At 53.1% G+C, this 24,785-nt stretch overlaps 12 protein-coding genes across 12 annotated transcripts, besides 16 other annotated features; 7 read left to right on the top strand and 5 right to left on the bottom strand.

Moving 5' to 3' along the window:
• Window positions 1–89: part of a mobile genetic element that runs on past the window's edge.
• A 98-nt stretch (window positions 90–187) lies between these two features.
• On the bottom strand, window positions 188–1,512 carry EKO05_0003928 (WD repeat-containing protein jip5; the record flags this gene model as incomplete). Its single annotated transcript, XM_038938679.1, has 2 exons — window positions 188–1,133; window positions 1,181–1,512. The coding sequence occupies 2 exons, from the start codon at window positions 1,510–1,512 to the stop codon at window positions 188–190; spliced, it is 1,278 nt and encodes a 425-aa protein (XP_038799754.1).
• Window positions 226–293: a tandem repeat.
• Window positions 354–410: a tandem repeat.
• Window positions 1,513–1,553: a tandem repeat.
• Window positions 1,554–1,583: 30 nt separating this feature from the next.
• Window positions 1,584–1,631: a tandem repeat.
• Window positions 1,632–1,775: 144 nt separating this feature from the next.
• Window positions 1,776–1,845: a tandem repeat.
• Window positions 1,846–2,112: 267 nt separating this feature from the next.
• EKO05_0003927 (putative phosphoglycerate mutase pmu1) lies at window positions 2,113–3,483 on the top strand (the record flags this gene model as incomplete). The annotated part of the gene is made up of 2 exons (XM_038939042.1): window positions 2,113–3,043; window positions 3,302–3,483. The coding sequence occupies 2 exons, from the start codon at window positions 2,113–2,115 to the stop codon at window positions 3,481–3,483; spliced, it is 1,113 nt and encodes a 370-aa protein (XP_038799753.1).
• Window positions 3,484–3,706: 223 nt separating this feature from the next.
• Window positions 3,707–3,750: a tandem repeat.
• Window positions 3,751–4,021: 271 nt separating this feature from the next.
• Window positions 4,022–4,118: a dispersed repeat.
• A 426-nt stretch (window positions 4,119–4,544) lies between these two features.
• Window positions 4,545–4,642: a dispersed repeat.
• A 902-nt stretch (window positions 4,643–5,544) lies between these two features.
• EKO05_0003926 (uncharacterized protein) lies at window positions 5,545–7,065 on the top strand (the record flags this gene model as incomplete). The annotated part of the gene is made up of 1 exon (XM_038945445.1): window positions 5,545–7,065. One exon carries the CDS (start codon window positions 5,545–5,547, stop codon window positions 7,063–7,065), a length of 1,521 nt encoding a protein of 506 aa, XP_038799752.1.
• Window positions 7,066–7,736: 671 nt separating this feature from the next.
• On the bottom strand, window positions 7,737–8,931 carry EKO05_0003925 (Plasmin; the record flags this gene model as incomplete). The annotated part of the gene is made up of 2 exons (XM_038938859.2): window positions 7,737–8,176; window positions 8,229–8,931. The coding sequence occupies 2 exons, from the start codon at window positions 8,929–8,931 to the stop codon at window positions 7,737–7,739; spliced, it is 1,143 nt and encodes a 380-aa protein (XP_038799751.2).
• A 2,945-nt stretch (window positions 8,932–11,876) lies between these two features.
• Window positions 11,877–12,326, top strand: EKO05_0003924 (uncharacterized protein; the record flags this gene model as incomplete). Its single annotated transcript, XM_038945444.1, has 1 exon — window positions 11,877–12,326. One exon carries the CDS (start codon window positions 11,877–11,879, stop codon window positions 12,324–12,326), a length of 450 nt encoding a protein of 149 aa, XP_038799750.1.
• Window positions 12,327–12,424: 98 nt separating this feature from the next.
• EKO05_0003923 (5-formyltetrahydrofolate cyclo-ligase) lies at window positions 12,425–13,345 on the bottom strand (the record flags this gene model as incomplete). The annotated part of the gene is made up of 1 exon (XM_038945443.1): window positions 12,425–13,345. The coding sequence occupies one exon, from the start codon at window positions 13,343–13,345 to the stop codon at window positions 12,425–12,427; it is 921 nt and encodes a 306-aa protein (XP_038799749.1).
• A 496-nt stretch (window positions 13,346–13,841) lies between these two features.
• Window positions 13,842–15,107, top strand: EKO05_0003922 (uncharacterized protein; the record flags this gene model as incomplete). The annotated part of the gene is made up of 1 exon (XM_038945442.1): window positions 13,842–15,107. One exon carries the CDS (start codon window positions 13,842–13,844, stop codon window positions 15,105–15,107), a length of 1,266 nt encoding a protein of 421 aa, XP_038799748.1.
• An 851-nt stretch (window positions 15,108–15,958) lies between these two features.
• On the top strand, window positions 15,959–17,688 carry EKO05_0003921 (uncharacterized protein; the record flags this gene model as incomplete). Its single annotated transcript, XM_038939099.1, has 5 exons — window positions 15,959–15,985; window positions 16,039–16,082; window positions 16,133–16,213; window positions 16,260–16,570; window positions 16,625–17,688. 5 exons carry the CDS (start codon window positions 15,959–15,961, stop codon window positions 17,686–17,688), a joined length of 1,527 nt encoding a protein of 508 aa, XP_038799747.1.
• A 174-nt stretch (window positions 17,689–17,862) lies between these two features.
• EKO05_0003920 (Stearoyl-CoA 9-desaturase) lies at window positions 17,863–18,842 on the bottom strand (the record flags this gene model as incomplete). Its single annotated transcript, XM_038939011.1, has 4 exons — window positions 17,863–18,025; window positions 18,151–18,323; window positions 18,423–18,662; window positions 18,720–18,842. 4 exons carry the CDS (start codon window positions 18,840–18,842, stop codon window positions 17,863–17,865), a joined length of 699 nt encoding a protein of 232 aa, XP_038799746.1.
• A 322-nt stretch (window positions 18,843–19,164) lies between these two features.
• EKO05_0003919 (uncharacterized protein) lies at window positions 19,165–19,362 on the bottom strand (the record flags this gene model as incomplete). The annotated part of the gene is made up of 1 exon (XM_059636273.1): window positions 19,165–19,362. The coding sequence occupies one exon, from the start codon at window positions 19,360–19,362 to the stop codon at window positions 19,165–19,167; it is 198 nt and encodes a 65-aa protein (XP_059492256.1).
• Window positions 19,363–21,830: 2,468 nt separating this feature from the next.
• Window positions 21,831–22,334: a mobile genetic element.
• Window positions 22,329–22,332: a direct repeat.
• Window positions 22,333–22,536: a long terminal repeat.
• Window positions 22,333–24,785: part of a mobile genetic element that runs on past the window's edge.
• Window positions 22,334–22,775: a mobile genetic element.
• Window positions 22,818–23,359: a dispersed repeat.
• Window positions 23,553–24,785: part of a mobile genetic element that runs on past the window's edge.
• EKO05_0003918 (uncharacterized protein) lies at window positions 23,623–23,959 on the top strand (the record flags this gene model as incomplete). The annotated part of the gene is made up of 2 exons (XM_059636272.1): window positions 23,623–23,892; window positions 23,939–23,959. The coding sequence occupies 2 exons, from the start codon at window positions 23,623–23,625 to the stop codon at window positions 23,957–23,959; spliced, it is 291 nt and encodes a 96-aa protein (XP_059492255.1).
• EKO05_0003917 (uncharacterized protein) lies at window positions 23,969–24,557 on the top strand (the record flags this gene model as incomplete). Its single annotated transcript, XM_038938819.2, has 2 exons — window positions 23,969–24,232; window positions 24,282–24,557. The coding sequence occupies 2 exons, from the start codon at window positions 23,969–23,971 to the stop codon at window positions 24,555–24,557; spliced, it is 540 nt and encodes a 179-aa protein (XP_038799745.2).

The raw sequence follows: 24,785 nt of genomic DNA, 5'->3' as shown, positions 1-24,785 counted from the left end.
AAGACAGTAGTGTAGGAAAGGTGGTTTGCTGGGGGCTTGGTAAAAGTGAGCGACTTGCTCGGTGAGCGACTCGTCTGTGGGGTACGTCAAGAGGGAGCTTATAAAATAAATAAAAAGCAAGGTATCTTTCTTTTATAAAGGTTAAGGAAGTCTAGCTTTAGATATTGCGACAGCACAGGTATGACTTCTAGTCCAGGCCAGAGAATTGCAGGATGCCGTGGCCGCGCTGCTGCCTGCCCTTGTTGCGCTTTCTCTTCTTGCGCTTGCTCTGTTGCTCCTCCTCGCTGCTGCTGTCGTCGTCGCTGGCGTTGTCCGAGGCGGACGCGAGGGTGCGCTTTGTGCCGGGGCCAGCATCTTCGTCGTCGTCGTCGTCGTCCTCGCCCTCCTCGTCCTCGCCCTCTTCCTCGTCGGCTGCGGCGGCCAGGGCGCCCTTCTCGCCCCACACCTTGACGGTGCGGCCGCCGCCGCTGATCATGCGGCCCGTCACGTCGAAGCCCAGGCCGAGGACGCCCTCCTGCGACAGCTCGTCGTGCTTGAGCTCGGCCACGACCTTGTTCTGCCCGATCCTGACGAAGGGCAGGTCGCCGTTGCCGAGGCCAACGGCCGCGATTTTGCCGCCAGGGCCGACGCCGGCAGGCAGCAGGGCCAGGGCGTCGAGGCTCTCGCCGCCGCCCTTGGAGCGGTCGACGGTGATGCGCTCGTCCTGGTCGTCCCAGACGCCGCGCTCCCACAGGGTCAGGACGCCGTTGCCGCCGCCGACCAGGAGCTTCTCGCCGACGTTGGAGCCCTTCCTGGACAGGCCGGAGACGATGACGGAGCTCAGCAGCTCCTCCTCCTGGTCCTCGGAGCGCACCATGACGCCGCGGCGCAGGTCGGTGACGGCGAGGGTGCTGCCGCCGGTGGTGACCCACTGCTTGCTGAAGCCGCTGGTGCTGGCGTCGGTGGGCGGCAGCGGGGTGAGCGAGGAGACGTAGTCGTCGTGGGGGCGGTGGGTGGCCTGGGGCCTGGGGGCGCGGGCGGGGCCGAGGGCGCGCAGGTCGTAGATGTGGACGGCGGACGAGTCGGTGGCGAGGATCAGCGACTGCGGGGAGAGGGCGTGGACGAGGGCGGGGGCGTCGACGGCGCCGCGTGCGCTGGATAGTCAGCGAGTGCTCTCGTCGCAGCGGTGGCGGCAGCCTACGCCTCCAGAGGGACGGCCAGCTTGGCGGCGACCTGGCCCGTGGTCGTGTCGGCGACCTTGACGATGCCGTCGGTGCCGGCCGAGTGCAGCTGCAGGCCGTCGAGGCTGAAGCCGAGGGTGCGGCAGCTGCCCTTGTGCCGCCGCGTCTTCCACACCGTGTCGACGTGCCCGACCCCGCGCGCCGACGCCGTGGTGTTGGCCGCGTCGCCGGGCAGCCGGTACGTCTGCACGTGGCCCGAGGCCAGCCCGACGGCGACGATGGGCTCGTGTGGGTGGATGGCCTGGGCGAACAGGTCGTAGTCGAGCGGGATGGCGCACACGTTCTCGAACATGGTGGCGGTGGCGGTGGCGGTGGCGGTGGCGGTGGCGGTGGTGTTGGTGTTGGTGTTGCTGGCACTGCACGTCGCTCTCACTGTCCCTGTGCTGTTTCTTGCTCTCGCTCTCGCTCTCGGCGTCTGCAGAAGTAAAATTTTGTGGGTCGCGCGCGCAGGGCAGGGCGAGCCGAGCCCTCTTGGCAGGCACACGCAGAGTCGCAGACGGACACCGGCATCCATCCCTGCATCTGCCCTCGTCATGTCGACTTGATGGACCAGGTACGACCACACTATGACCACACCACGACCACGACTACCTACACCACGACCACAACCTCGACCACGACCACGCTGCCGGTCAGACCTGCATCCTCGACCTGCACGCCCAATCACATCTCCCTCCTCGACCACGACCATCGCCACTTTCCACCGCCGGCTTCTCCGCCAACCATGTGCCTGCAACTCCGCGGCACGTTCCCTACTGATTGGCTGGCAGCCGCGCCCTGCACCCCCACACTCCACATGCACATCCACACCCACACCCACATCCACACGCACACGCCACAACGGCTGGCACGCAAGGAACACCGTCCGCGGAAGCTGTCCATATAAGACAAGATGGACCTCCAACTGCTGACGTCGTCGCGCTCTCTGCTCAACACCACCCTCGTCGATATGCTCGTCGACATGGTGGCCCCGTCGCTGCTGTACGGCCTTCTCGCCGCTGCCTCCATGGTCAACGCCGCCTCGCCCAAGAAGCAGATCAGGTACGAGGTCGTCTCGGGCATCTTCCAGCAAGACGACAGCGCCACCGACCCCAGCACGTTCGACTTCATCCACTCCAACTTCGGCCTCATCAACCGCACCTACCCCAGTGACCCCAAGACCCCGGACAGCAAGTATGCGACCCAGTGGCAGCGGCTCAACAAGTACATCAAGGACCTGAACAAGGAGAAGAAGACGCGCTACTCCCTGCTGTTCCTTGGCCGCCACGGCGAGGGCTTCCACAACGCCGCCGAGTCCTACTTCGGCACCCCCGCCTGGAACTGCTACTGGTCCGAGCTGGACGGCAACGGCACCGTCACCTGGGCAGATGCAAAGCTCACCCACGCAGGCATCAAGCAAGCCCAAGACGTCAACACCTTCTGGAAGCACCTGATCGCCGACGAGAAGATCACGCCCCCGGAGTCGTACTACACCAGCCCGCTGTACCGCTGCCTCGACACGGCAAAACTCACCTTTGCCAGCCTGACCCTGCCCAACAAGTCCCCCTTTGTCCCTACCGTCAAAGAGCGCCTCCGCGAGGGCATCAGCGCACACACGTGCGACCGCCGCAGCACAAAGTCCTACATCCACCAGAACTTCCCCAGCTACAGGTTCGAGAAGAACTTCGCCGAAGCCGACCCCTACTGGACCGAGCTCATGGCTGAGCCGCAAGCCGACCAGGACATCCGCTCCAAGCAGGTCCTGGACGACATCTTCACCAGCGACGACAGCACCTACATCTCCATCACGTCGCACTCGGGCGAGATTGGCAGTCTGTTGCGCGGTACGTCTTGCTTTGTCCTCTTGATGTATCCTCTTGATGACTCTTGATGACTCTTGACGTTTCCTCTTATGACTCTTGATGTTTCCTCTTGATGACTCTTGATGTTTCCTCTTGATGACTCTTGACGTTTCCTCATGATGACTCTTGATGTCTCCTCTTGATGACTCTTGATGTATCCTCTCGATGAATCCCCACACCTCCACCATCTCTCCTCCTCTCAAACATGCACTCGTCATCGAGCAAACTAACGCGCAACAGTCCTCGGCCACCGCGTCTTCAGACTCGCAACCGGCGCCGCGATCCCCGTGCTCGTCAAGCAAACCACCAGCACGGCTGATGCGCCCGCTACTACCCCCGTGCCGTGGAATGCACAGCCCACGTGCACCGCGCCGCCGACTATTCGCGATGCTAGCTGCAATGACTGCTCGTGCTGCCTCTAGCGGGCTTGTAGAGTGTAGATATGTAATGTAACATAATACTTTCTTGTCATGTTGGAGATACGCACTTTAATGTTGTAGTTACTATGCACTTATATTCTCTCTTGTACTTGTATACTACGTCTACTATAGACTACTACACTATAAAACGCACAGCCTACATATACTACACTGCTAACTATTTATAATAGAAGCTGCAATAACTGCTTATACTGCTTATAACAGCTATATAGAGTATAGATATGTAATGTAATATAATACAACGTAATAAGCTAAGTCTTGTTATATTAAGATACGCACTTTAATGTTATAGTTACTACTTACTTATATCTCTCTTGTACTTGTATACAACATCTACTGTAGACTACTACACTATAAAACGCACAGCCTACATATACTACACTGCTAACTATTTATAATAGAAGCTGTAATAACTGCTTATACTGCCTATAGCGGGCTTATAGAGTATAGATATGTAATGTAATATAATATTTTGTAATAAGCTAAGTCTTGTTATATTAAGATACGCATATAGATGTGTCACGGGTATTCATACTGTTCAAACCCCAGTCAATCCACCTGATGGATTACTGTACCTTTTTGGTCCGTGTGGCTCAGGCGGGTTCGAGCCGAGCCCTTACAGAGTAATCCATCAGATCTTAGGAGCGTGTGCAGGTTGCAGGTTTAATCCTCACCTGCCACTACTCCTGGGCAGCCAGGCTAACCATCTTTTAGTTAAAGCGTGAGGCAGGCTCTTTAGTTGCCACGCTGTTGCTGCTAGGAGGTCCAGTGTAGCCACGTGGCAGACCTGGATTAGGCCTAGCCTGGTCCTGGGCAGCGTTCGCAGCAATCTAGGCTTAAGGAGCTCGCTCTGGAGGGGTACCCCCCCTAGTTAGCCAGCACGTTAAGGGTAAGCCCTAGGGGCACGGCCTTGTCTACTGTTGTTAAGGGGAGTGCCTAGGGGCGTTATAGGCTTCGGTACTACACGTTAAGGGCAGCGCCTAGGGGCAATAGGCTCGTCCAAGGAGTCTTAGGTTGAGCCTTAAGGGAGAGGGGTATACTGTCACGGGTATTCATACTGTTTGAACCCCAGTCAATCTATCTGATGGATTACTGTACCTTTTTGGTCCGTGTGGCTCAGGTGGGTTCGAGCCGAGCCCTCACAAAATGTTATAGTTACTACTTACTTGTAATCTCTCTTGTACGTATATACCATGTCTACTCAGACTACTACAATGTAGAATGCTTTACAATCTCTACGCTAACAAGCCATCTGAATTACTTAGATCCAGACTATCAACTTTTTGTTTTCTTGGTGGGAGAGCGGGGTAGAGAGCGAGGAGTGCAGGCACTGTGCAGTGGGGTTTTGTTGGTGGTGGAATGGACCAGGTGGGTGAGATCTTGGCTACGGCGAGCAGGGAGGTAAGCGCAGAGTGTGGCGGTATACCGTCCTGCAGCTTCTCACCGCCTGGTTCGCAGACATGGTCCACGTGATGGGGCGTCCATAGTGGCGACTACGTCACTCACTTTGCGGGCTCGTCGCGCTAGGAGAACGTCTCGTTCGAGAGCAGCTAGTCGGTCTGTGGAGTGCTTGGGGCTGTGCCTATGCTTTCCTAATCTAGTGTTGGTGCCAGCGATACGGCACCATGTACTTCGCTTTTTGACGCTTTCATCTGACGATCCCCACACTTCATCTGACGATCCCCACACTTTCATCTACAAGGGGGGTGCCTGAACGGAGTAGAAATACGAGCTGCTTGCACTGAGCATCTAGTGATCTTTTACAACAAGAAGACCCTGGCTGCAGCAAATCGTATTTCTACTCCGTTCAGGCACCCCCCTTGTATCAATCCCCACAACTCCAGCGGAGATGTTAATTTTCGTCTAGTCACATCCTTAGCTCATGTTCGGGTCAATCCTGTTGCGGTCCTTTACCCACCGAATCTGCGCCATGTCTGCGCAGTGGAACACTTTGGATGTCACTGACATGCAGTATATAAGAGCTGGGTTGCGATCAAGTTGTAGGATCGTGCTGCCGTTCTGTTGCCGAAAGCCTTCACCCAGATGTATGTTTCTCACCTGCTAGCAAGCGGCCTGTTGGCCTCTGCCCTGCCTCGTGTTCTCGGTCATGCAATCAACAAATCTGCAAAGCTCCGTACAGTAGTGACCACGGACATGGAGTCTGACGACCTGGCCTCGCTGGTACGATACATGCTGTATGCCAACGACCTCGAAAACCAGGGCCTCGTCTACACGTCCAGCAAATACCATTGGGAGGGCGATGGAAAAGGCACAGAATTCTTCCTGCCAAATCGCGAGTACAACACTTCGCAGACTTCGTGGCGCCCAACCGGTACCACAACCATTGAGAATCATCTGCTCGAGGCGTACGCAGAAGTGTATCCCAACCTTCGCAAGCACGACTCTGCGTACCCAACGCCAGAGCACCTCCTCTCCATAACCAAGATCGGTAACGTCGACTTCGACGGCGAGATGGCCAAAGACACCGAAGGCTCAGACCTCATCAGATCCCTCATCCTGGACAACGACCCACGCATCCTCTATCTCCAAGCATGGGGTGGCACCAACACGATCGCGCGCGCTCTGAAATCCATCTCAGACACACACTCGTCCTCGCCAGACTGGAACACAACGAAAGCTTCCATCTCCCGCAAGACCGTCATCCTCGCCAGCGGCTTCCAAGACAATACGTACGTCGAGTACATTGCCCCCAACTGGCCGGCGCTGCGTGTCGAAGAGCTCTCCAAGGCATACGACACATGGGGATTCAACTGCAACAACACAGGCGCCGGCAACGTGCGCGGCCTGCCAGACAGCAACCAATACTTCCAAGGCGCGTGGGTCAAAGCGCACATCCAGAAGGGGCCGATGGGCAGTCTCTACCGCTCGTGGCTTGACGGACAGACGACGTTTGGCGGAGGCGACCAGCTCGACGTCTTCGGCAACCCCGCCAAGGCTCCCGAGGGGTGGTGCAAGCCCATGACGAAGTACGACTTCCTATCCGAAGGCGACAACGTCGTCTTCAACCCGCTTCTCCCCACAGGCCTGCAGGATCCCGAGAACGCCAGCCTGGGCAGTTGGGGCGGGCGCCGCAAGCAGAACAGCACGAGACCGAACCTGTGGGTCCTGCGCGACAAGGAGAGGTCTGCGAATGGCTCTGATGTGCAGGGATGGACGACGCTCCGCTGGGTGGCAGCAGCGCAGAACGACTTTGCGGCGCGCATGCAGTGGACGCTCACGCCGGACTACAAGGCGGCAAACCACGCGCCCCGTGTCCGAGTGATGGGGAGCAAGACCATCAAAGCGCGGGCCGGTGCTAGCGTCCAGCTCTCGGCGCAGGTCAGCGATCCGGATGCCGACGAGGTTACCGTCACGTACTGGCAGTATCGCGAGGAAGGCACGTACCCGGGGACTGTGAGCATTATCCAGGACGGGTGTAGCGCGGCTGTGCATATCCCTGCCGATGCGGAGAAGGGCCAGACGGTGTCGATTATCGTGCAGGGCACGGACGATGGAGCGTTTCCGTTGACGCGATATGACCGTGTGATTGTTAAGGTTAGGTGAACACCACTACACGGATTGATACCAGAATCTATCTTCAGTCTAGCAGACGATTAATGCGGACGAGCGTTCTTGACACAGCTGTGATCTGACCGGAGTGAAGCAATGTGAGGGTAGTGCGTCAACTAGTCGTTCGGCTCGATTAGTTCGAGGCCATGTCAGAATCGCGTCTCCACAGGATTCGCCAGCAGGCGAGAAAGTCGTGGTGCACACCTAGTAGCGCGAAGTGTGGGTTTTTGCTGGCGGCGGTGAGATTGCCGTGTCACTGCTAACTGAATCTAGCGAGCAGGAGTAGAAGTTGGCAGTTATCTGAAAGGACGTTCGTCGAGTTACGTAAGTGCTGCTAGCCTGACTTGGCAGTGCATCATATGAAGTCGGCTTTTCTCAGCTCGAGGACACAACATCGTGAAGAGGTCGACGATATGCTTTTCCTGCAATTGGTGAGCATATGTGCGAGCAACTAGTTCGTTTGAGACGGCTCGATAGCGGCTAGATGATCATGGAAATCTCCGTGCACTCGATAGACTCGATCTGCACTCAAAAATAGGACGTTTGTTAACCATCCAATGAGCAGGACACTTTCTCGTATATCTTTGCATTTAACTCTGAAATCAGTATACCCTCCTTGGAATTTAACAGCCTCTCTCAATAAGCAAACGACTCTCCACCACTCCTCACTCCTTCTTACAGTCCGAACTACACCCATCTCCACTCTGGTTATTCCCGTCATCGCACTCCTCTCCATTCCCCGGCTCAACCTTGCCATCCCCACATACACCCTTGCACTGGTCTTGGTACAGACTGCACACCCTCTTCGCGTCCTGCGCGGTAGGAAAAGTATGGCGCCTCGGGGTAGGCACGCCAGGTTTCGCTACAATAGCGGGACCGTTGCCATTCGCGAATTCGTCCGGGCTGTAGTGCATGATGGAAAGCGAGTCGTAGGGCCCCGACCAGTCTGCCCTGTCTTTGGGGAGCTTTTGGAAGTTGCAGCCGTAGCCACTGCAGTTCTCGCCGCAGTTGTTGGGCCCCTCGTCGGACTGCATCACGTTGGCGCAGTTGATCGTCACGTACTCGTCTCGGTCGGGACGCATGTGCTCGTGGAAAAGACCGAGTGCTGAGCGTCTGTCAGAACATGGAAACAGGACAAGGACAGGAGAACAGCTTACTGTGACCGAGCTCGTGAGTGTAGGTACCAGCCCCGCCGCACTCGCTATCGAGCATGATCTGGTTCGACTGGCTGTTCTGCGCCTTGCCAATCGGACTGAAGCACGACCCAGTGTTCTCAGTCGGGACCAGAGTGACAACATCCTCCGACTGTGCATCCCCCGCTGGATTCTCAGAGAACTTCACAAACGGCAGCATATCCGTCCACCTCTTCGTCGCCTCCTCCCACGCTTCCTGCCTGCCCTGCCCTTTCGCATCCTCGGACTGCCACTTGTACTCAATACGTGCAGAAGGCCAGAGTGATTCTTTGTCGTCCGCGAAGTAGGAGAGGGACCGCTTCTGCGCCTTGACCTTGCGGAGGAGCTCGTCCTCAGAAGAGTAGATCACGTCACCATGGGTGATGGCGAGACCGCTCTGTACAAAGTAAGACAAACGCCTTGTGTTTGACGAGTTTGAAACAGCGCTTATCATCACTTTGTCATGGCTTTTGGGGGCGATTCGGATGTCGACTGTGGAGAGCTTTCTGATTCCAGGATTGGGTGCAGGATTATATGCAGAACTAGGGTAGGCTGCGGTTATGCTAACCAAAGCGGACAGTAGTGTGAGCGACGAACATGATGCATACATGATGAAAGAGTGTATTTGGTCAGAGAAGAGAGCGTGTCGAGATCGCAAAGCGACGCTGTGTTTCCAAGATGCTACCATGTACACTGTACTTGTACTCGTGCCCTGATGGTGAAGAACTCAACATCATACACGCAATCTTGAAGAAACAGACCATTATTCTCACAAACCCGGGGAAACACACCATCGTCTTGGCGATCGAGACAGCGCAAGGATGGTCTGTATAGATGCCATGTGCTCCGATCAATCTGAAACGAGCCAACGCCCGCACCGACTTCATCAGTGGCTGCGACGACTACATTGAGCACGTCTGAAGCACAGCCTGATTGTGTGTCACTCAGGCTATGCGATGACTGTACCAGGGCTATGCACGTCTTGCAAAGCTTAAAACCGCATCAGGCCGAAATGATTGGTCAGTCTCGACAGCGGGCAGAGGTGTAACTCAGTCCGGCTAGGAAGCAGTATCTCTGCACTTCTTCAACCGATGAGCTGTCTGTTAGATGTATCAGTTTAAATGATCAGTTTGCTGTGACCCGAACGACATCTGAACAATCAGTTCGTGCTTTCTCGAATCAAGGAGGATTGCAGTTGTTGTGGTTTGTGGCAGAGCTTCTTCAATCCGCTCGTCTACTTCATTTAAATGGTGACATTCATTACATAATGTAAAGTCCCTCAGTTCCCGAGTCCGGTTGTTGAGAGCCGAGGCCGAAAATCACAAAGTTTCACAAGGCTTGCTGAGCTGGCAAGCTGAGAGCCAGGAGATACGACAATAGATAGCTTTTGGACCACAGTGATGATCTCTGAAGTATCAATGTCGTGATCCCAAAGTCCGAGCTCACCAATTTCGATGCGTCTGTACTAATCTCTAGGACAGTCTGCTTTTGTGAGTACCAGAGTTTGAATCGTTCGAGGTGCGGTTGGCCTTTTTACCTGCAGCAAGTCTTCTGGTATAGCCCTTAGCTGACCACGATGATGATATGTGTCTTCCAAGATTTTGTGTCATATCTAAGCGAGTCCGTCCCGTCCCGTCCTGGCGGCCATCTCGGCGTTAGTTTAACCTGCTGTTAGTAACGGGCCAGGCACGAGATTATGCAGCCGATCGTCATGATTCATCCGCCCGTGATCCATCTAGATTGGCGAGTAAAGGTCTGGGACCCGCTTTTGCTGCGATTAATCTCGGGAGGAGAATCGTGAATTAGTCCAGGGATTACAGTGCGGGCTCGAACATGGTCGGTCTAGGGTATTCACGGAAATCATCCGAGGGAAGAGCCTGGCAGTCAACAGGGCAAGAGCGCGATCGGTATCTGTGACCGGCATTGGTCCTTTCATTTGGTTGAGTTCTTTGTTAGCAGGAAAGTTACTCGGGAATGGGAGCATAATGAGGTGGTCTATAGTCCAGTACTCGAAGGCCTTTCATGCATGAAAATTCACACGGCCTTTCGACCGGTTTTCGAAGTAGCAATTCTCGTGATCACGAGTATAACCGCATCATTCTGGCGCTAGTGACGTTCGCAACACTCCCAACGAATAGTACCCACGTCCAAAAAGAGCAGCCGTCCGGTAAGACTAAGCCCTTGCAGGCACCATCCTCTTTGTCTTAAGGCTCTGGGCGTGGGAACCTTGTGAGTTCCAACTTGCCAGGTTGAATTGCTTGCAAAAGCCTGCCCTGCGTAGTCGCTGAAGGCGGGCTCAGAGAGACAGTGTCAGGCGGTGGTATGAAAAACCCTCTAGATGTGTCCGTTGCGGCTGAGGCGGCTAATGTAATGGTGGTATCGTGATGGATAGCATCCATTCTACTAGACTGTTTCTCCCGGTCTTCAGTCAAATCTTGTACAACGCACAGACTGTCGGACCACAGGTATGATATGTTGAGTGTTTCGCAGATTTGGCCTGTTTCCCTGAACGACATGGGAAGCTCCGAGAGCGGCAGGGTAATCTAAAACCACTCTAGATTTCTTGCTACAGTGCTCAGAGGAAGGTCGTCACCCCACCAATGGCTGAGCGCAGGGTATCGCGCCCTGTCGTCCACGACTATCTTCCAGATGTCGCTCGACATCGCTTCGGGCACATTATCAAACCTGTCTGGCAATAAAAGTGCTGACAGATACTAGTTTTGGCATCGTGGATGCTCATGTTCGTACCGCTCTCACCGGCGTCGAGCGACATCAAAGTGCACTACCGGCGGATGTATACTTGTCAACAAACGCCTAGAAGTGTTCTTGTTCTAGCCGTCCAATGTCAGAGCTTCAGTCCCCAAGATGTCACCTGTATTGTCAGTTAGCGCGTGAATCGTAAGGCTCTGTCTCCAAGCTTATTTTCTTCTACAGCCAAGGTCAGATTGCCCCATAGAATCCACATGAGCCCAAACACCAACATGCATAAAACCATCTGAAATCTCTCTGAATCACTACAATCTGTAAACCTTCTCAAGCACGATTTGCAGTTTGACATTACATCCATCAGGCGCGCCATGGTTCTTGGAGGGCAACATCGCATTTGCGACTTCTTAAAGTCCAGGCTGATCACTTAAATAAAGGTCCTGGATCCCACGTCGTTGCACCTGCTTGTATGAGCGCGCATATTCACAGCTCGTGCTCGATTCGAACAGGGTGGCTATATCTCGTGAATCATGGTATACGTTCAGAAGGTGCAGCTTCTCAACAGTAAGCCCGCTGCAAAGATCGCACAGTAGCATGTCAGAATTTGTACGCAATTATCGTGTCTGGATTGCGGCACAGTACCCAGCGACGGCTTGAAGCGCCCAGCTAGCACCTAACGAGGAAAGCGTCCGAGCGCCAACATGAGGCTGATATACATAGAACGCCAGACCCACTCGCAGGCGCCGGGGTTGCTGTGCCTCAAGTTGGATATTGCGGCGCAGGTTAGAGGAGCGAAAATAAGAGGCGTGGAATTCTTTGATTGAACGCAACGAACCCTTTGCGCTCTCACACGAAGTCGTCTTCGGCATACCACAATCTCGGCACAATTGCCCTCTTAAAGCATCGATTGCTACATAGCAATCCAGCATGCTGTCCTCAAACTGTCTTGCAGCCCTCACAACACTCGTCGTTCTTACTACATCGGCGCCCACACCCATAGCCGCATCTTCATCAGGCCTTGCGACCGTCGACCTGCGCATTATTGGTCCGCAAAGTACACACTACTCCACCAACAACCAGTCGCCGACCAGCGACCAAAGCCAGCACCTCACTGTAATTGTCGGCCAAGCACTATCGCTCGAACACGACCCTCTACATGTCCAGGGACTTCAGATCGCAGCGGTGGAAGCGGGTGAGTCGCTGTCGCTGTCGTCTACAAGCGTTGTGGACAACGGCTGGCGAGTCGTATGTACAGCGCACATCGTTGGGAAGGACGACCTTGTGGAGTTTGACATGCGCGACAAGGGCGTGCTCTTGGCTGGGGGCGGGCTAGCAAAGGTTACTCGATTGAGCTGCGTTGTCGACGAGGAGGCATGATATCGTCTAGACAGTTTGTGCTGTGTTTATGGCGGGCAACCGTTCGCTGCATAGCGCTGGCGTTTGAATATCTTTTGTGTGTAATGTCCGTCTGCATCTCAGCCCTTCAGGCCCTTCAGGCCCTTCATTAGTCGTTCAACAATATCAATGCCCATCTGTTCTTCTGCCGATGGTGGCTTGCGCTCTTCCCCTTCTTTCTCTTTGCTGCCAAAGCCATTGCTTGACATGATCTGTTCCATCATGCGTATGCCCTTGAGCTCTTGCAGCGGTGGGATGTTGTTCAGCGCCTCTGGGTCCACCTTTTGAAAGTCGACGCCACCTACAGGCTTCACAGCGCCCTTGACTTCCAGCACTCGTTCGGGCGTGATGATGAAGTCGCATTGCACTTCGCCGTTCTTGTCAGGCTTGATTACATCGATGCCATACTGCGCCTCATCGACGACTTGACACTCGTGCGCAACAGCGATGACTGGAGTTGTAACGTCAAGCATCTTCAAGTCCTGCAGCAACGCCCACTGAACCTCGAACAGCGCCGAACCCTCCCAGATGACCACGCCTTGCTCGTTGAACACCAGTCCACCCAGCGCACACATGTCAATCTTGTACCCCTCGTCGCGCAATTGACTCAATGAAACCGCTCTTCCTATCCCAGGCTTTTCCATGGCATCAAGACATGCCGCCAACTCGAGCTTGCTGTCTCCTATTCTCTTGGGATCCAACACCACGAAGCCCCTCCTCAGCCTATACGTGCCTACCAACACCCTCTTACCATCCTTCAGCGCTCTGTGTCGCAAACCCTCGACGCTGTTGTCGCCCGTGACTAGTATTGTCCTTGCCTCTTTATAACACGATAATTTGGCAATACGCTCAACCGTATCTGAGGAGCCTCGGAAGTCTGGCGTAAACTTGAGGAAGTCGTAGTTGAAGCGCGAGTCGGGAACCGCGTAACGCAAGAGCTGCGGGTAGACGCCTGCCCAAAGCAGCTTGTGAGGCAGCTCGGAAGATGTAGGAATAGCCATAACGGCTATATGATCGAGGCGATGAAGACGGGTGCCTGTGGGTGAGGTTGATGAAGAGGGAGGAAGAAGCCGGGTAGGCTGAGGTCATCGTGGTTGCATCGTGGTATGGGCGCACGAGGCTGCCTGCCCCACTGCGGAGAAACACGAGGTGCGACTAAGCTGGCTTTTTGTGCGACTGCATCGTCACCTCGGCGGCTTTACCCTTACATTCGACAGCACATCTTCATGTACATGTCAAAGAGACCACGACTGCTTCGTGCCAACCTTGCCGCGATGACTGCTTTTCCGCTCTTCCCGTGGGAGCATCCTGCGTCATTGACGCCTTAGCCGGACCGACACACCTCGAAATAGGCTAGACCAACATCATCATCAACTGCATCGTGACTTCTTGTTATACCCGCCATATAACCGTACACTGACTCACCAGCATTTCCTCTTCTTCACTATGAAAGCTACATAATAAAGTAGTCGAGCGTGCATCACTTCAGAGACAGCAATGGCAGCCGCATCAGGAGACATTCGACACTTCCAACCCAAAGACGAGATCCTCGACACGACTGACAAAGACTCGATGAATCTGAAGGAACTGGAACAAGGAATGAAACAAACGCCCTCACCACCGCACCCGGAGGTTGCTGACCAGCCCGGCCCTCAACCCAAGTCGCCAAAACGCACTCGAATCACAGAATGGCTGTTGTGGTTTCTCAAAGACCAATGGTTCCTCCTCGCCATGGGGCTCATAATTCTCATCTCCTCGCAGGTCCAGGTCCCCGCCTCGCAGCAACGTATCAAGCGGACTGCCATAACTTACCTCTCAGTCAGCGTCATCTTCTTCATCAACGGCTGTACGCTGCCCACGCGTCTGCTCATCGAGAACTACATGCGCTGGAAACTCCACGCCTTTGTACAGTTGCAATGCTACCTCGTCTGCAGCGCAGCGACCTTTGCTATCGTGTCGTTGTGCGCTACAAACCCCAACTTTATGGATCCATGGCTACTTATTGGTTTCCTCTTCGTTGGATCCGCGCCGACGACTATGAGCAGCAACGTGGTTATGACACGACAAGCGCATGGCAACACCGCGCTCACCGTCGTGCAAAGTGTTATCGGCCAATTCCTCTGCCCATTTCTCAGTCCTATCATTGTGCAGATGTATCTCTCCAGCGGCGCATGGTACACCCAGGTCCTCGAGAAAGGGTCTGGGTACGGCGAGATCTACCGGCGAGTGTTCATGCAGCTAGGGCTATCGCTCTTCCTGCCCATGGCTGTGGGACAAGTTGTCCAATACTTCTTCCCCAAGCAATGCAAAAAGGTCTTCCTCGAGTGGAAGCTGATGAAGTTGAGTAGTATCGCATTGCTCACGCTGGTGTGGCAAACCTTCGACCAAGCTTTCCAGTCCCACGCCTTCGAAAGCGTCAAGAAAAGCAACATCATCTTCATCATTTTCATCTGCATGGCACTGTACTTCATATGGACCGCTATTTGCTTTACAGCTGCGATCATCTGGCTCCCCAAGAAAGACGTAATCGCCTGCTGTTACTGCTGCCCGGCCAAGGCACTGGCCATGGTGGTGCCCTTGACGAGCGTCATGTACATCAACATTAGTCCGATTCAGCAGTCGAAGTTGCAAATTCCTGCCATCATTTTCCAGGCGTTCCAGGTCGGGATCGGCGGCCTGATGACGATTGGGTTCCGCAGGTGGATCAGGAGTGAAGAGGAGCGGGAAGAAGAGAAAACGGCTGGACGACAAGAGCCAAATTGAATTTGTGATTGTGCTGGCGCACTGCAAACTATAGAACGCAGTCAATGCTAAGTTTGTTGGCATGCTATTCTTGCTTCTTTTGTCATCATCAAGCGCGTACCACTCTGCTTGATACTGACATCTCACCGCCGGTGTCTTGTGTTCGAGAGCAGTATAGAAGGGTAACACTTCGCTGATGGTATGTTAACGCTTATAATCTTCGATATGCCAGCCCGCGTTGGTTTTTTTCCACCAAACCTGGATTATCTTTCACTTGCGGGGTTATATATGAATTAAGTTTGACTTGGGTGAACGGAATCACCCGCTTTGTCGACTGCATCAACGACCCAGCAGATTATCCAGCAACCGATTGAGCATTCGACCCGCATCACCTACTCAGACCTTCATGATTGCACATCCTCAAGGCTATTACTATTCACAGCCAACAACTGCCCCGAAAATTCTCATGCGATCAATGCATCTACATCCTCAATGCATATCTCGGCGATCTGGCCGATATGCAGGCCTGACGACCAATCAAGAGAATCCAATACCAGGTTCACCAATCAGCCTGCCGTCGCTTGATTGGCACGCTGGCCTTCCCCGCAACATGACTCCAGAACAGAGAAGACCAGTTCAAGCCACCAGTATCCAGCTCCTATCACGCACTCCAGACTCCGGAGGTGGCGCTGTCTTTGCCCGCATTGAGCTCTCTACTTGAGTTCACGGTCAGCCTTCGGAGTCATGACAGACCAGAGTCCGCCAATAGCAGGCTGAGAGCAAGGTATAAATGAACTGTAGCACCTGTCAAGATAACGTTTGCTCTCAGTCTCACTTTAAGCCTGACGACCTGAGCATCAACTTTGCGTAGCATGGCTATCTCACCAAAGCTGTACCAGGTGAGCACCCTAGATGAGCCATGACCGCTCGGTCTCGTTAACAGCACTATCAGTTTCTGGTCGGTGTTTTCGCTTCGCTTGGATTTTTCAATTATGGGTATGTGCGTGCAAAAGCATCAACAAGAAGAGGAAACTAACGAATGACAGCTACGATCTCGGCGTCATTGGTGGTAGCGTAGCCTCGACCTCATTCATGACCTACTTCAATAACCCACACGATGACCAAGTGTAGGTTCGCTTCGCTCACTTACATGCAAAAAACTAACCTTATCAGTGGTGCGGTCGTCTCGCTGTTCACTGGTGGTGGCTTTTTCGGTGCGATGGCCGCTGGGCCTGCGGCCGATCGTGTCGGTCGCAGGTTCGCAATCATCATTGGCGCCGTCACCTTCATCCTCGGTGGTATTCTCCAGGCTGTGGCGCAAAACATATCGTTCTTGTATTCAGGCCGAGCAATTGGAGGCTTTGGAGTTGGTTTCCTTGTCATGATCGTCCCCCTTTACCAGGCCGAGATCTCGCACCCATCGATTCGTGGTCGCGTTACTGGGTTGCAACAGTTGATGCTCGGGATTGGCGCAGTCACAGCGAGTAAGTATCACATGAAACGAAATTGCACCTAGAGACTGGTCTAACATCCTCCAGCATGGCTCACACATGGCACAAACGTTGGTATCTCCGGCACCGATAACAACCAATGGCGTATTCCTCTTGGCATACAAGTCATTCCTGCTGGCGTTCTTGGAGCGCTTATTCTCCTGTTTCCTGAATCTCCCCGTTGGCTCGTTGATCACGGCCGTCGCGAAGAGGGTCTCAAGACTCTCGCACGGCTACACTCAAACGGCAACCTAGACGACCCCTGGGTACAGGAAGAATTCCATCAAATCGAACAGGCTATTGAACACGAGCACTCTATCGTCGCCAAAGGCTACAAAGACCTCTTCACGGATCGAAGCAGCTTCCGCCGCCTCTTCCTCGTCTGCGCCATTCAAGCTTCAGTGCAAATGACGGGAGTGTCAGCGATTCAATACTACACGCCCCAAATTTATAAAGGGCTCGCAATCGGCACTGGAGATGCGTTGAAGTACCAGGGCATAAGCAACGTGCTTTCCGTGGTAGCGCAAGCCTGCACCGTCTTACTCATCGATCGTATCGGGCGGCGCTGGCCCCTCATCATCGGCAATGTGGTCAATGGGCTGTGCTGGATCATTGTCACAGCGGCAATCGCCAGGTTCCCTACCGCTGGCCCGAGCTTGCAGCATTCGCTCGGATGGGTCTTCATTACCATTAACTGGCTGTATCAGATCTCGTTCAGCTTCACATGCGGGCCGCTCTCGTGGATCATTCCCGCCGAAGTCTTTGATACGAAGACGCGGTCTAAGGGCGTGTCAATCGGTGTCATGGTGTCTTTTGCCTTCAACACTCTCATTGGTCAGATCACTCCTATCGCCATGGAGAGTGTGGGCTGGCGCTATTTCCTGACGTTTATCATTTGCAACTTTACCAATGCGGTCTTTTTCTGGGCTACGCTTCCAGAGACTGCAAAGAGGCCGCTCGAGGAGATGAATGCGCTGTTTAGTGGAAATAAATGGTTTGTTGCTTTTGGTAGGGGGAAAGTGCCGCTGTCGCACACGGGTGCTGCTCTTGTTGGCAAACATGCCGACGATGAGGAGAAGGAGCCTTATGCTACGACAGAGGTTGTTCGATGAGTTCCCGAAAAGTAGCTTCATACGCACTTTCATTGTAAGAAAGATAGGAGACGACCGCGCTGAATTTTTGAGCATCAAAATGTGGTTTACACTCGCTCTATCAACTGTCCAAATCTAACCCTACATACAATGTTGCACGATTTATTACTGCATAACCAGTCTCAATTTCATTGCCTAGCACTTGAAGACCGCCGGCCCAGGTGCAGTGTATGTCTTCTGTCCACTGTACAGGTTGTATGTGATTCCGGGGTCTGATCCCTTGTATGCGCCGGGAAGGCTGACGGTAGCTGGTGTCTTGCTCGCACTGCCGGCGATGATGTTAATTTGTGCGCATTCCCTTTTCAAAGTTAGCAACAGCACTTTTCCATCGTTTGAGCACCTCGAAATGCAATCGAGGATTCCGTGGATGGGTAAGGGATCCTGCGAAATACTTCAATATGAATTGAAGGGGTCCGTCCTTACATGTAAAACTGCGCACCCGGGTAACTACCCGCAGAATGCAGTGCAATCAGCTCACCGCGGAGTAGATATTGCCCTGGTGCAATGCAGGCCGGAATTGTGATGGTTTGCTTGCCCTGATTGGCAATTAGGCGGTCAACGCCCCACTTTGTGCCGTCGAAGGCATCTTCGGCGATCTGAAGTATTGTCAGCTTTGTACTTCTGCTTTCATGTATAACACGTATTAATTTAGTTGAAGGGTGGTTTGCAGAAGGTGATGAGGAGATGCAAGGTACCTTGAACCATCCGTTTCCGACACCAGTGTCTGTCTTTGCATCCGTGACCTTCTTCAGGTATGCCATGACGGGACCCTTGTGGCTGGAATCAATGACATCGCTTGGTCCAGAGGTCAAGGTGTGACGCCAAGTGAGAGTCGCGGAAGAGCCAGCCTGAACAGTGATGACGGTATTGGTTTTGGCTGTAGGGTTGGGTCCGCCATTACAGACAACGTCATTTGAAGTCACGTCCGTGATGGGCTGAGAGTCATGGGTCAGTGTCATACAAGAGTGGAGGTGAGCAAGAGGGAAACGTACACCATCGTAAGACGGAACGCGAACGCCATCACCCACTGCGCCGTTGTTCAGAGAAAGAAATATGGTATGAGCAGTTGCCGATGATGCCGCTATGGCCAGAACGAGGGGTGTGGAGAGCTTCATGGTTGCTTTGGCTCGACCCGGTGGCTTATTGAATAATTTTCTGGATGCTGATGAGCAGATATGAGCAGATTGAACATCACTTATATACCACCAGCCCACCGGCTGTATTCCATCTCTAGAACTTAGACCCAAGGTCAGCAGAGCCGTTGAGAGGCTCATCGCAATAAGGAAATATCATCCATGGACATTCGGCAAGCCCGTACGCCCCCCAGAGCGGTACTCCGAGCATGCCAAGCGAAGAAATCTGACAATTGACTGGTCTTGCCCACAGAACTATCCCAGAAGAGTGACGGATGCTTTCAGGTGCATTCTGTTGTTCCCCTCAAGACCAGATTAAGCAATCTAGAAGAGACGTCGAAGGCTTTTCCCGGTTAAGCGAGGCGGTCCGTAGCCAATGGCTATGTGGCAGGTATATTGCTGCGCTAGGAACGCCGGGAGTAAAGTCAAATGCAATTTCGGTACTGATGTCTGATGACTTGGCCTTAAGTTTCGTTGCCGACCTGAGGGGCGGAGACTTCATGTTGCAAGCTTGTCAGTGTGGAGATCCTGAAGGGAACTGAAGGTATCAAGCAACAAGATGACCAGATCAGGATGCAGACATCAGACGAATCTCAAGGTTGCCGCAGAACGGTTTCAAAGATGGGGGTTTCTTGAGATCGAGAATTAGATTGATGCTTGCCTGAAAGCAGCACGCGGCATATATCAGATAGATCCCACCGCACCGCGCCGCATCGATTTGAACTGTATCATAATGACTATAGTCATCAAAATTTTCCGACAATGTAAATAAGCGGACATTTTTAATACCCTTTAAGTTTCTGTGCAGTAGGAACGGCAGAAAAGGGTTGAACAATGCTGATACAACGTGTTCGTTTTGCAGAAGAAGCCATGACGTCATAGCAATTGTGCTGCGTTTCGATTCTCGCGCTCCTTCCTACTGTCCTCTGGATTCGCCAAACTTCCTGCTGTTCACGCATTTTCGAAACTTTTATGCTTAGTTTGCCGCACTTACATACAAGCCTTCGCTCTTTGCTATCCTGGCAATCTGTCCGTGCCATACGTGGCAGTAGCTTACATCCGGTTTCTGTCGCCTTCTCTTCTTTTGCTTTTCTCTCTCTATGTATGACACGCAAACCATTAACTGTTCATTTCTCAACTGAACGCCGTCTTCCCGTTGGGGACCCTGTTTTCGTTGAACCTGCTGGACCACGGTACATACTGAGAGACCCTGACCCAGAATTCCAGATGTCAGACACAACTCAAACAAGGGCCTCGTCCAAGCCTCGACGCAAAATCACCTACAAGCTCTTATCAAGAGCATCTAGATACAAGTCGATTTGATTAATACTTTCTTACTATCCTAGTTGCTACCCCGCTCATCGTGGTACTGAAAGCCATTGGTCCAGTCTTGGCCTTGACTAGTCCTCTACAGCATCGCGCAAAATGAACCTGGAATTTCTTCCTGTGGGTTATCCCTCCATTCTGCAACCACGTTGCTTCATTTTTTATTGCCAGGTGATAATCAAAGCAGTATGCACAGGTTCTTACTTTTTAAGAGGGTGCTGCGCAGCTTTTTGACTTTCCGGAGCGAGACCTCCAAATACTGCATCTAGATCCAACAAGCCGGTTAACGAATTGGGCTACTCATAGTGCCTAACCCTAGTCAAGCACCATGTTGTACGATATTTCCTACAGATCAGAGCTGCGATCTGTGAGCTGAGATTCACAATTAGGCAAGCTCAAAGAATGGAGAGCGCTGGCGTAGTGTTTGCATCTTCCACATCAGTGCAAGTCGATGGCGCCCCCGTATCACGATCCACACACGAGCACCTGACCCTTTCTCAACTCAAATCTAACTAGAATGGGGGGGGGGGGCAATGTGTCAGCGCCAGGTTTGAATCCGCTCCTGAGATCCCACGCATCGCTTAAAAAGACAAGTAGGCACATACAAAACTCCAACTCATGCCAGAGGGCGAGCTAGAAGACAACTACACCTCAAAAGGCATCGACCAAAGATAGCCGCGAGTCTAAGTCTTAGTGATAACAACCACACTTGTGCCGAACATCATCTCACAGCCACTTCAATAGTAACAGCTTCAACTAACATCCTGGAGTCTATAGCAACTGACTTGAAAGGTTGATAGCTTTCCAGAGTACGATGTACGTGATCATTGTAGTGTTTGTCACTGAGGTCCAGACCAGCTGGCGACGAGCGTTCACAATAAGTACTTATAGGCCACTCCTTGTTCATCTATTGCCACACCCATCAGATTTTTCATCGATTTGTTGTACTTACTGATCCTTCGCCTTTGTCATGCTTCTCAACACTTTTACTGTTGTTGCTGTTTTGGCTGCTGTAGCTATAGCTGCTCAGACTCATACCTATCCTGGACCCCCTGTGATCTACCAGACTGCTCCGAGCGTACCTTTTATCACTACGACTACCCTGCTTGCCCCTTTACCCGCCACTGCTGAGGCTCGGAGGTTCAAACGCGCGAGCAACATCTGCTATCCTCAGCCTTCTGTTGTTGCGCACAAATCATCTCCTGACACTGCCAACATTTTCCTCAGCGACAGCTACTACTTTCCGTAGGCTAGCTCTGTAAAGACTCCACCAGGCTTTAAGTCTGTCTTCTCCAACACTAAGGTATCACCCAATGATCCGGGCTACCTTGGCTTCATTCTACTTGACACTTACGATGTTCAGACCTGCGCGGACATGTGCTACGCCATTTCCGGTTGTACCTCTTTCAACATTATTTCGAACGCAACCCTTCAGCGAACCCGGATGATACTTCCCGCTTAAATCCTGCCAGTATCACCTACATCAAGTGCGTGTGGTGGAGTAGCGAGATCTCCCCAGACGTCAGTGTCAACGACGGTCAATACCGTGGCAACTTTCGGGCTGTCATTGCAGGCAGCACCGGCTATGTTGGAACCTCAACTCAGCGTGGTTTCCGAATCAAGACCAATGGAAGCGGTACGGTCATTGATTGATTGATTGATAAGTTTAACGTCCTGTGTGAGTCTAAGACTATATAAGACGAGAGCAGTTAAGCTGCTCTAGTAATTTAAGGAGAGTGTTTGTAAAAAGGGATAGTAAATGTGTGTTTAGAGTCCTGTAGTAAGAGCCTATGCTCTAGGGAGTTAACAGCAGTTTTTAGGTGTCTGTTGTTTATTGTAGGTACCACTTACAGGTGCCTATTCTAGTATCTAAAATAAAAGCTAGAGTAGCTAGAATTTCCTAGGTTGTGTGTAGTAGGAGTTATATTAAAAGTTGTTGTCCTTATAGGCTGTTCTGTATTATTTTCCTTACTTGTCTGTATTCTTTATAGCTAAGTAGGAGGTGTTATGTTATTTATGCGTAGCTGCAGATATATCTGTTATTGTCTACCTGCTATATATTATATAGGTATGCTTTATTATATCTATATCCTAGTTTTAGTTAGTAGTAGGCACTTGCTACCTCTCTTTTAGTATTTTTAGGTAGTTGTGAGGTCACTGTAGGCAGACGATCGAGCAGAGCGAGATGGGACGAATAATAGGTGGTATTTTGAGAGATGAGACAAATCCTTAATGGGTGAGTCTTAAGGCACGTGAATATTATATACGCGTGTGGCCGGTGGGTCTCCGGGCTTGGCCCGGGACCTGGCCGAGGTATCTCCTGGCGTGGGGAGAATACTCGTGACAATAGCCCCCCCCTCTTTGAAGGTTCGTCCCGAACCGTGGAGAGGTCTCCAGCAACGTCATTAAGCTCCAGGAAAACCTCCTGTGGAGGGAAAAACTTGGCAGGAGAAATGCGGTGCTGGTGGGAGTCTATTGGTTGTTGTCTGTGGGGATGGGCAGCTGTTAGGCACGCAATGGACGCCAGCAATCCTATCCTCACGACGTTTGCTCGGTGAGCCACCAGGGCAGCGTTGCTGCGCAGCCGGGTGGACGAGTCTTGCTTGCAAGAGACTGGCTGAGGCCGAGTCTTCCTTTGTGCCTTCATTGGCCGCTGGTCAGTGAGCTGTTGCTGCTGCCAGACGTCACTGTGAACGACGCCTCAGCGGTCGTTGGCTCTTAAACCCATGTGGCCAAGGCCGTGGGGAGCGTGACGATTGTACACCGAATAGGTGATTTGTAAGGGGCATTGTTTGCTCCCTGCGTGGCGTACGCGGCGCCCGGCACTGGGCTGAGGGTTGCCCTAGGTGTGCCCGCTGTTTGCTCTCCGCGATCTCCTAAGTGATTGGGTGCCTTAATCCAGGGGCTGAGGCCGCTTGGAGGCGTGAGTGGTTGGACGTTGTCCGCCTTGTGGGCTGGATTAGTAAGTCCCCAACCGGTGACGTCCGCGAGAGGATCGCCAGCGGCTCCTGCAGCCCTGTTCCTGCGCGAACTGGTCTGGGATTCGCTCATTCGCGGGGGATCTTGTCCGCATGCCGGCGGTGACAGTGAGCTGTCGGCCTTGCTATGCATGACGCCTTGCCTGGACCCTTGCGCAGTATGGTCCAGGCCCCAGCGTTTGTTTGCAACGTGAATCTCAGGTGAGATTACTGGTTGCTCTTCCAGCGGTCAATGGACCTGTGCCTGAATATTTGTGACGAAAATCGTCTTCCTGCGCGGTGGATTGCGACAGGTGAGAGAGCGGTGAGAGGTCGGGTCGTTACCGGAGAGCTGCTGGGCAGAGGGAATTCGGCGTATATAAGGACTGTATTTGCTTGCTCACAGTGCCTCATCATCCCCACACCCTCATCCACATCTGCCTTCCAGCCCTTGCCTTCCAGCCCTTGCCCTCAACACCATGACGCCCCCTCCGACGTATATCTCCCGTGAGGCTCTGCCCAACCACGTCTACCAGCTGCCTAAGAGCATGCAGCCCCAGCCGTCGCTTTCGCGATACTGGTGCCGCGCCAGCATCACGCACTTGACCACTTCGTCCAAGAGCGACCCTGATGGCACCATCTTGTCCTTCATCCGCGTCTTTCGTCGGCCTGGTGGGTATGGGCTTCGCAAGGACAACTTCAGCGTGTGTCCCTGTTGCGTCCTCTCGAAGGAGGGGAAGTGTGTTGAGGTATTTCCTGCGCTGCCCCAGTGTCTACCCATGCTGACTTTTGTAGATTGACCCTGTCTTCCGTTGAGCCTGCAACATGCTTGATTTCTTGATTGAGCGTGCCCTCCGCAAGACGAATGATGAGACAGTTGCTCAAGGCAACCAGGCGACCGACGACGACGTGATTGCTCAGGTGCAGACGTACTGGCAGACTGCCTACGACTACGCCAAGGCTTGTCGCGACGGCTTTGTCGCCTACGATGCTGTGGTTCGTCGCCGCATCAACAAGTCTGGTCTGAGCGAGACTGAGTACGCTCAAGCCTGTCAGGTTTCTTGGTTGCACAACCTTGAGCGGTACATTGTAGGTGTTTTCCTCCCCCTCTTTCTTGTGCGGAGCTGACTTTTTGCAGGCTGCGGTTGGGACTGTTGGTGCGAAGCTTCCTAACAACGTTGTGATTGACAGCACAATTGAGGATCACTTCCAGAAGACGGGTGGTGCTCACAATGCGGAGAAGCGGTGGTACTACTATGGTACTGACCTGCCTTCTGCTGTCCAGGCTCCGTCGGCTCCTTTTGAGAGGATTTCCCTTTCAGCTTCCCTGACCAAGCCCACCCCAGGTGGTCGTTGCCGTCGTAGCCCCTCCTATGAGATGAGCCCTTCTGAGGGTCGCGGTGGAGCTGCTTAAGCTGTGGTTGTGGTTATAAAGACCTTCCACTTCAATAATGACCATTTGACGAACTGGTAGATGACAATGAAACTCTCCTCTCCTGTGAATGTGCTATTCTTGGCAGTGATGTATCGGATGGACGCTGGGCCTCCTTCGGCCTCCAGTCGCACGAGTCCTGGGACTATCCATCCTCACTTTTTTTGCCATTTTGGAGTGGGGTTCATGAGGCGGACTTCTAAGGACGTC

Source organism: Ascochyta rabiei, chromosome 6 (genome assembly GCF_004011695.2).
Source record: "Ascochyta rabiei chromosome 6, complete sequence".
Taxonomy (NCBI): Eukaryota; Fungi; Ascomycota; class Dothideomycetes; order Pleosporales; family Didymellaceae; genus Ascochyta; species Ascochyta rabiei.
Note: the sequence above shows the minus strand (reverse complement) of the source record. Positions and strands in the feature narration are given on the sequence as shown.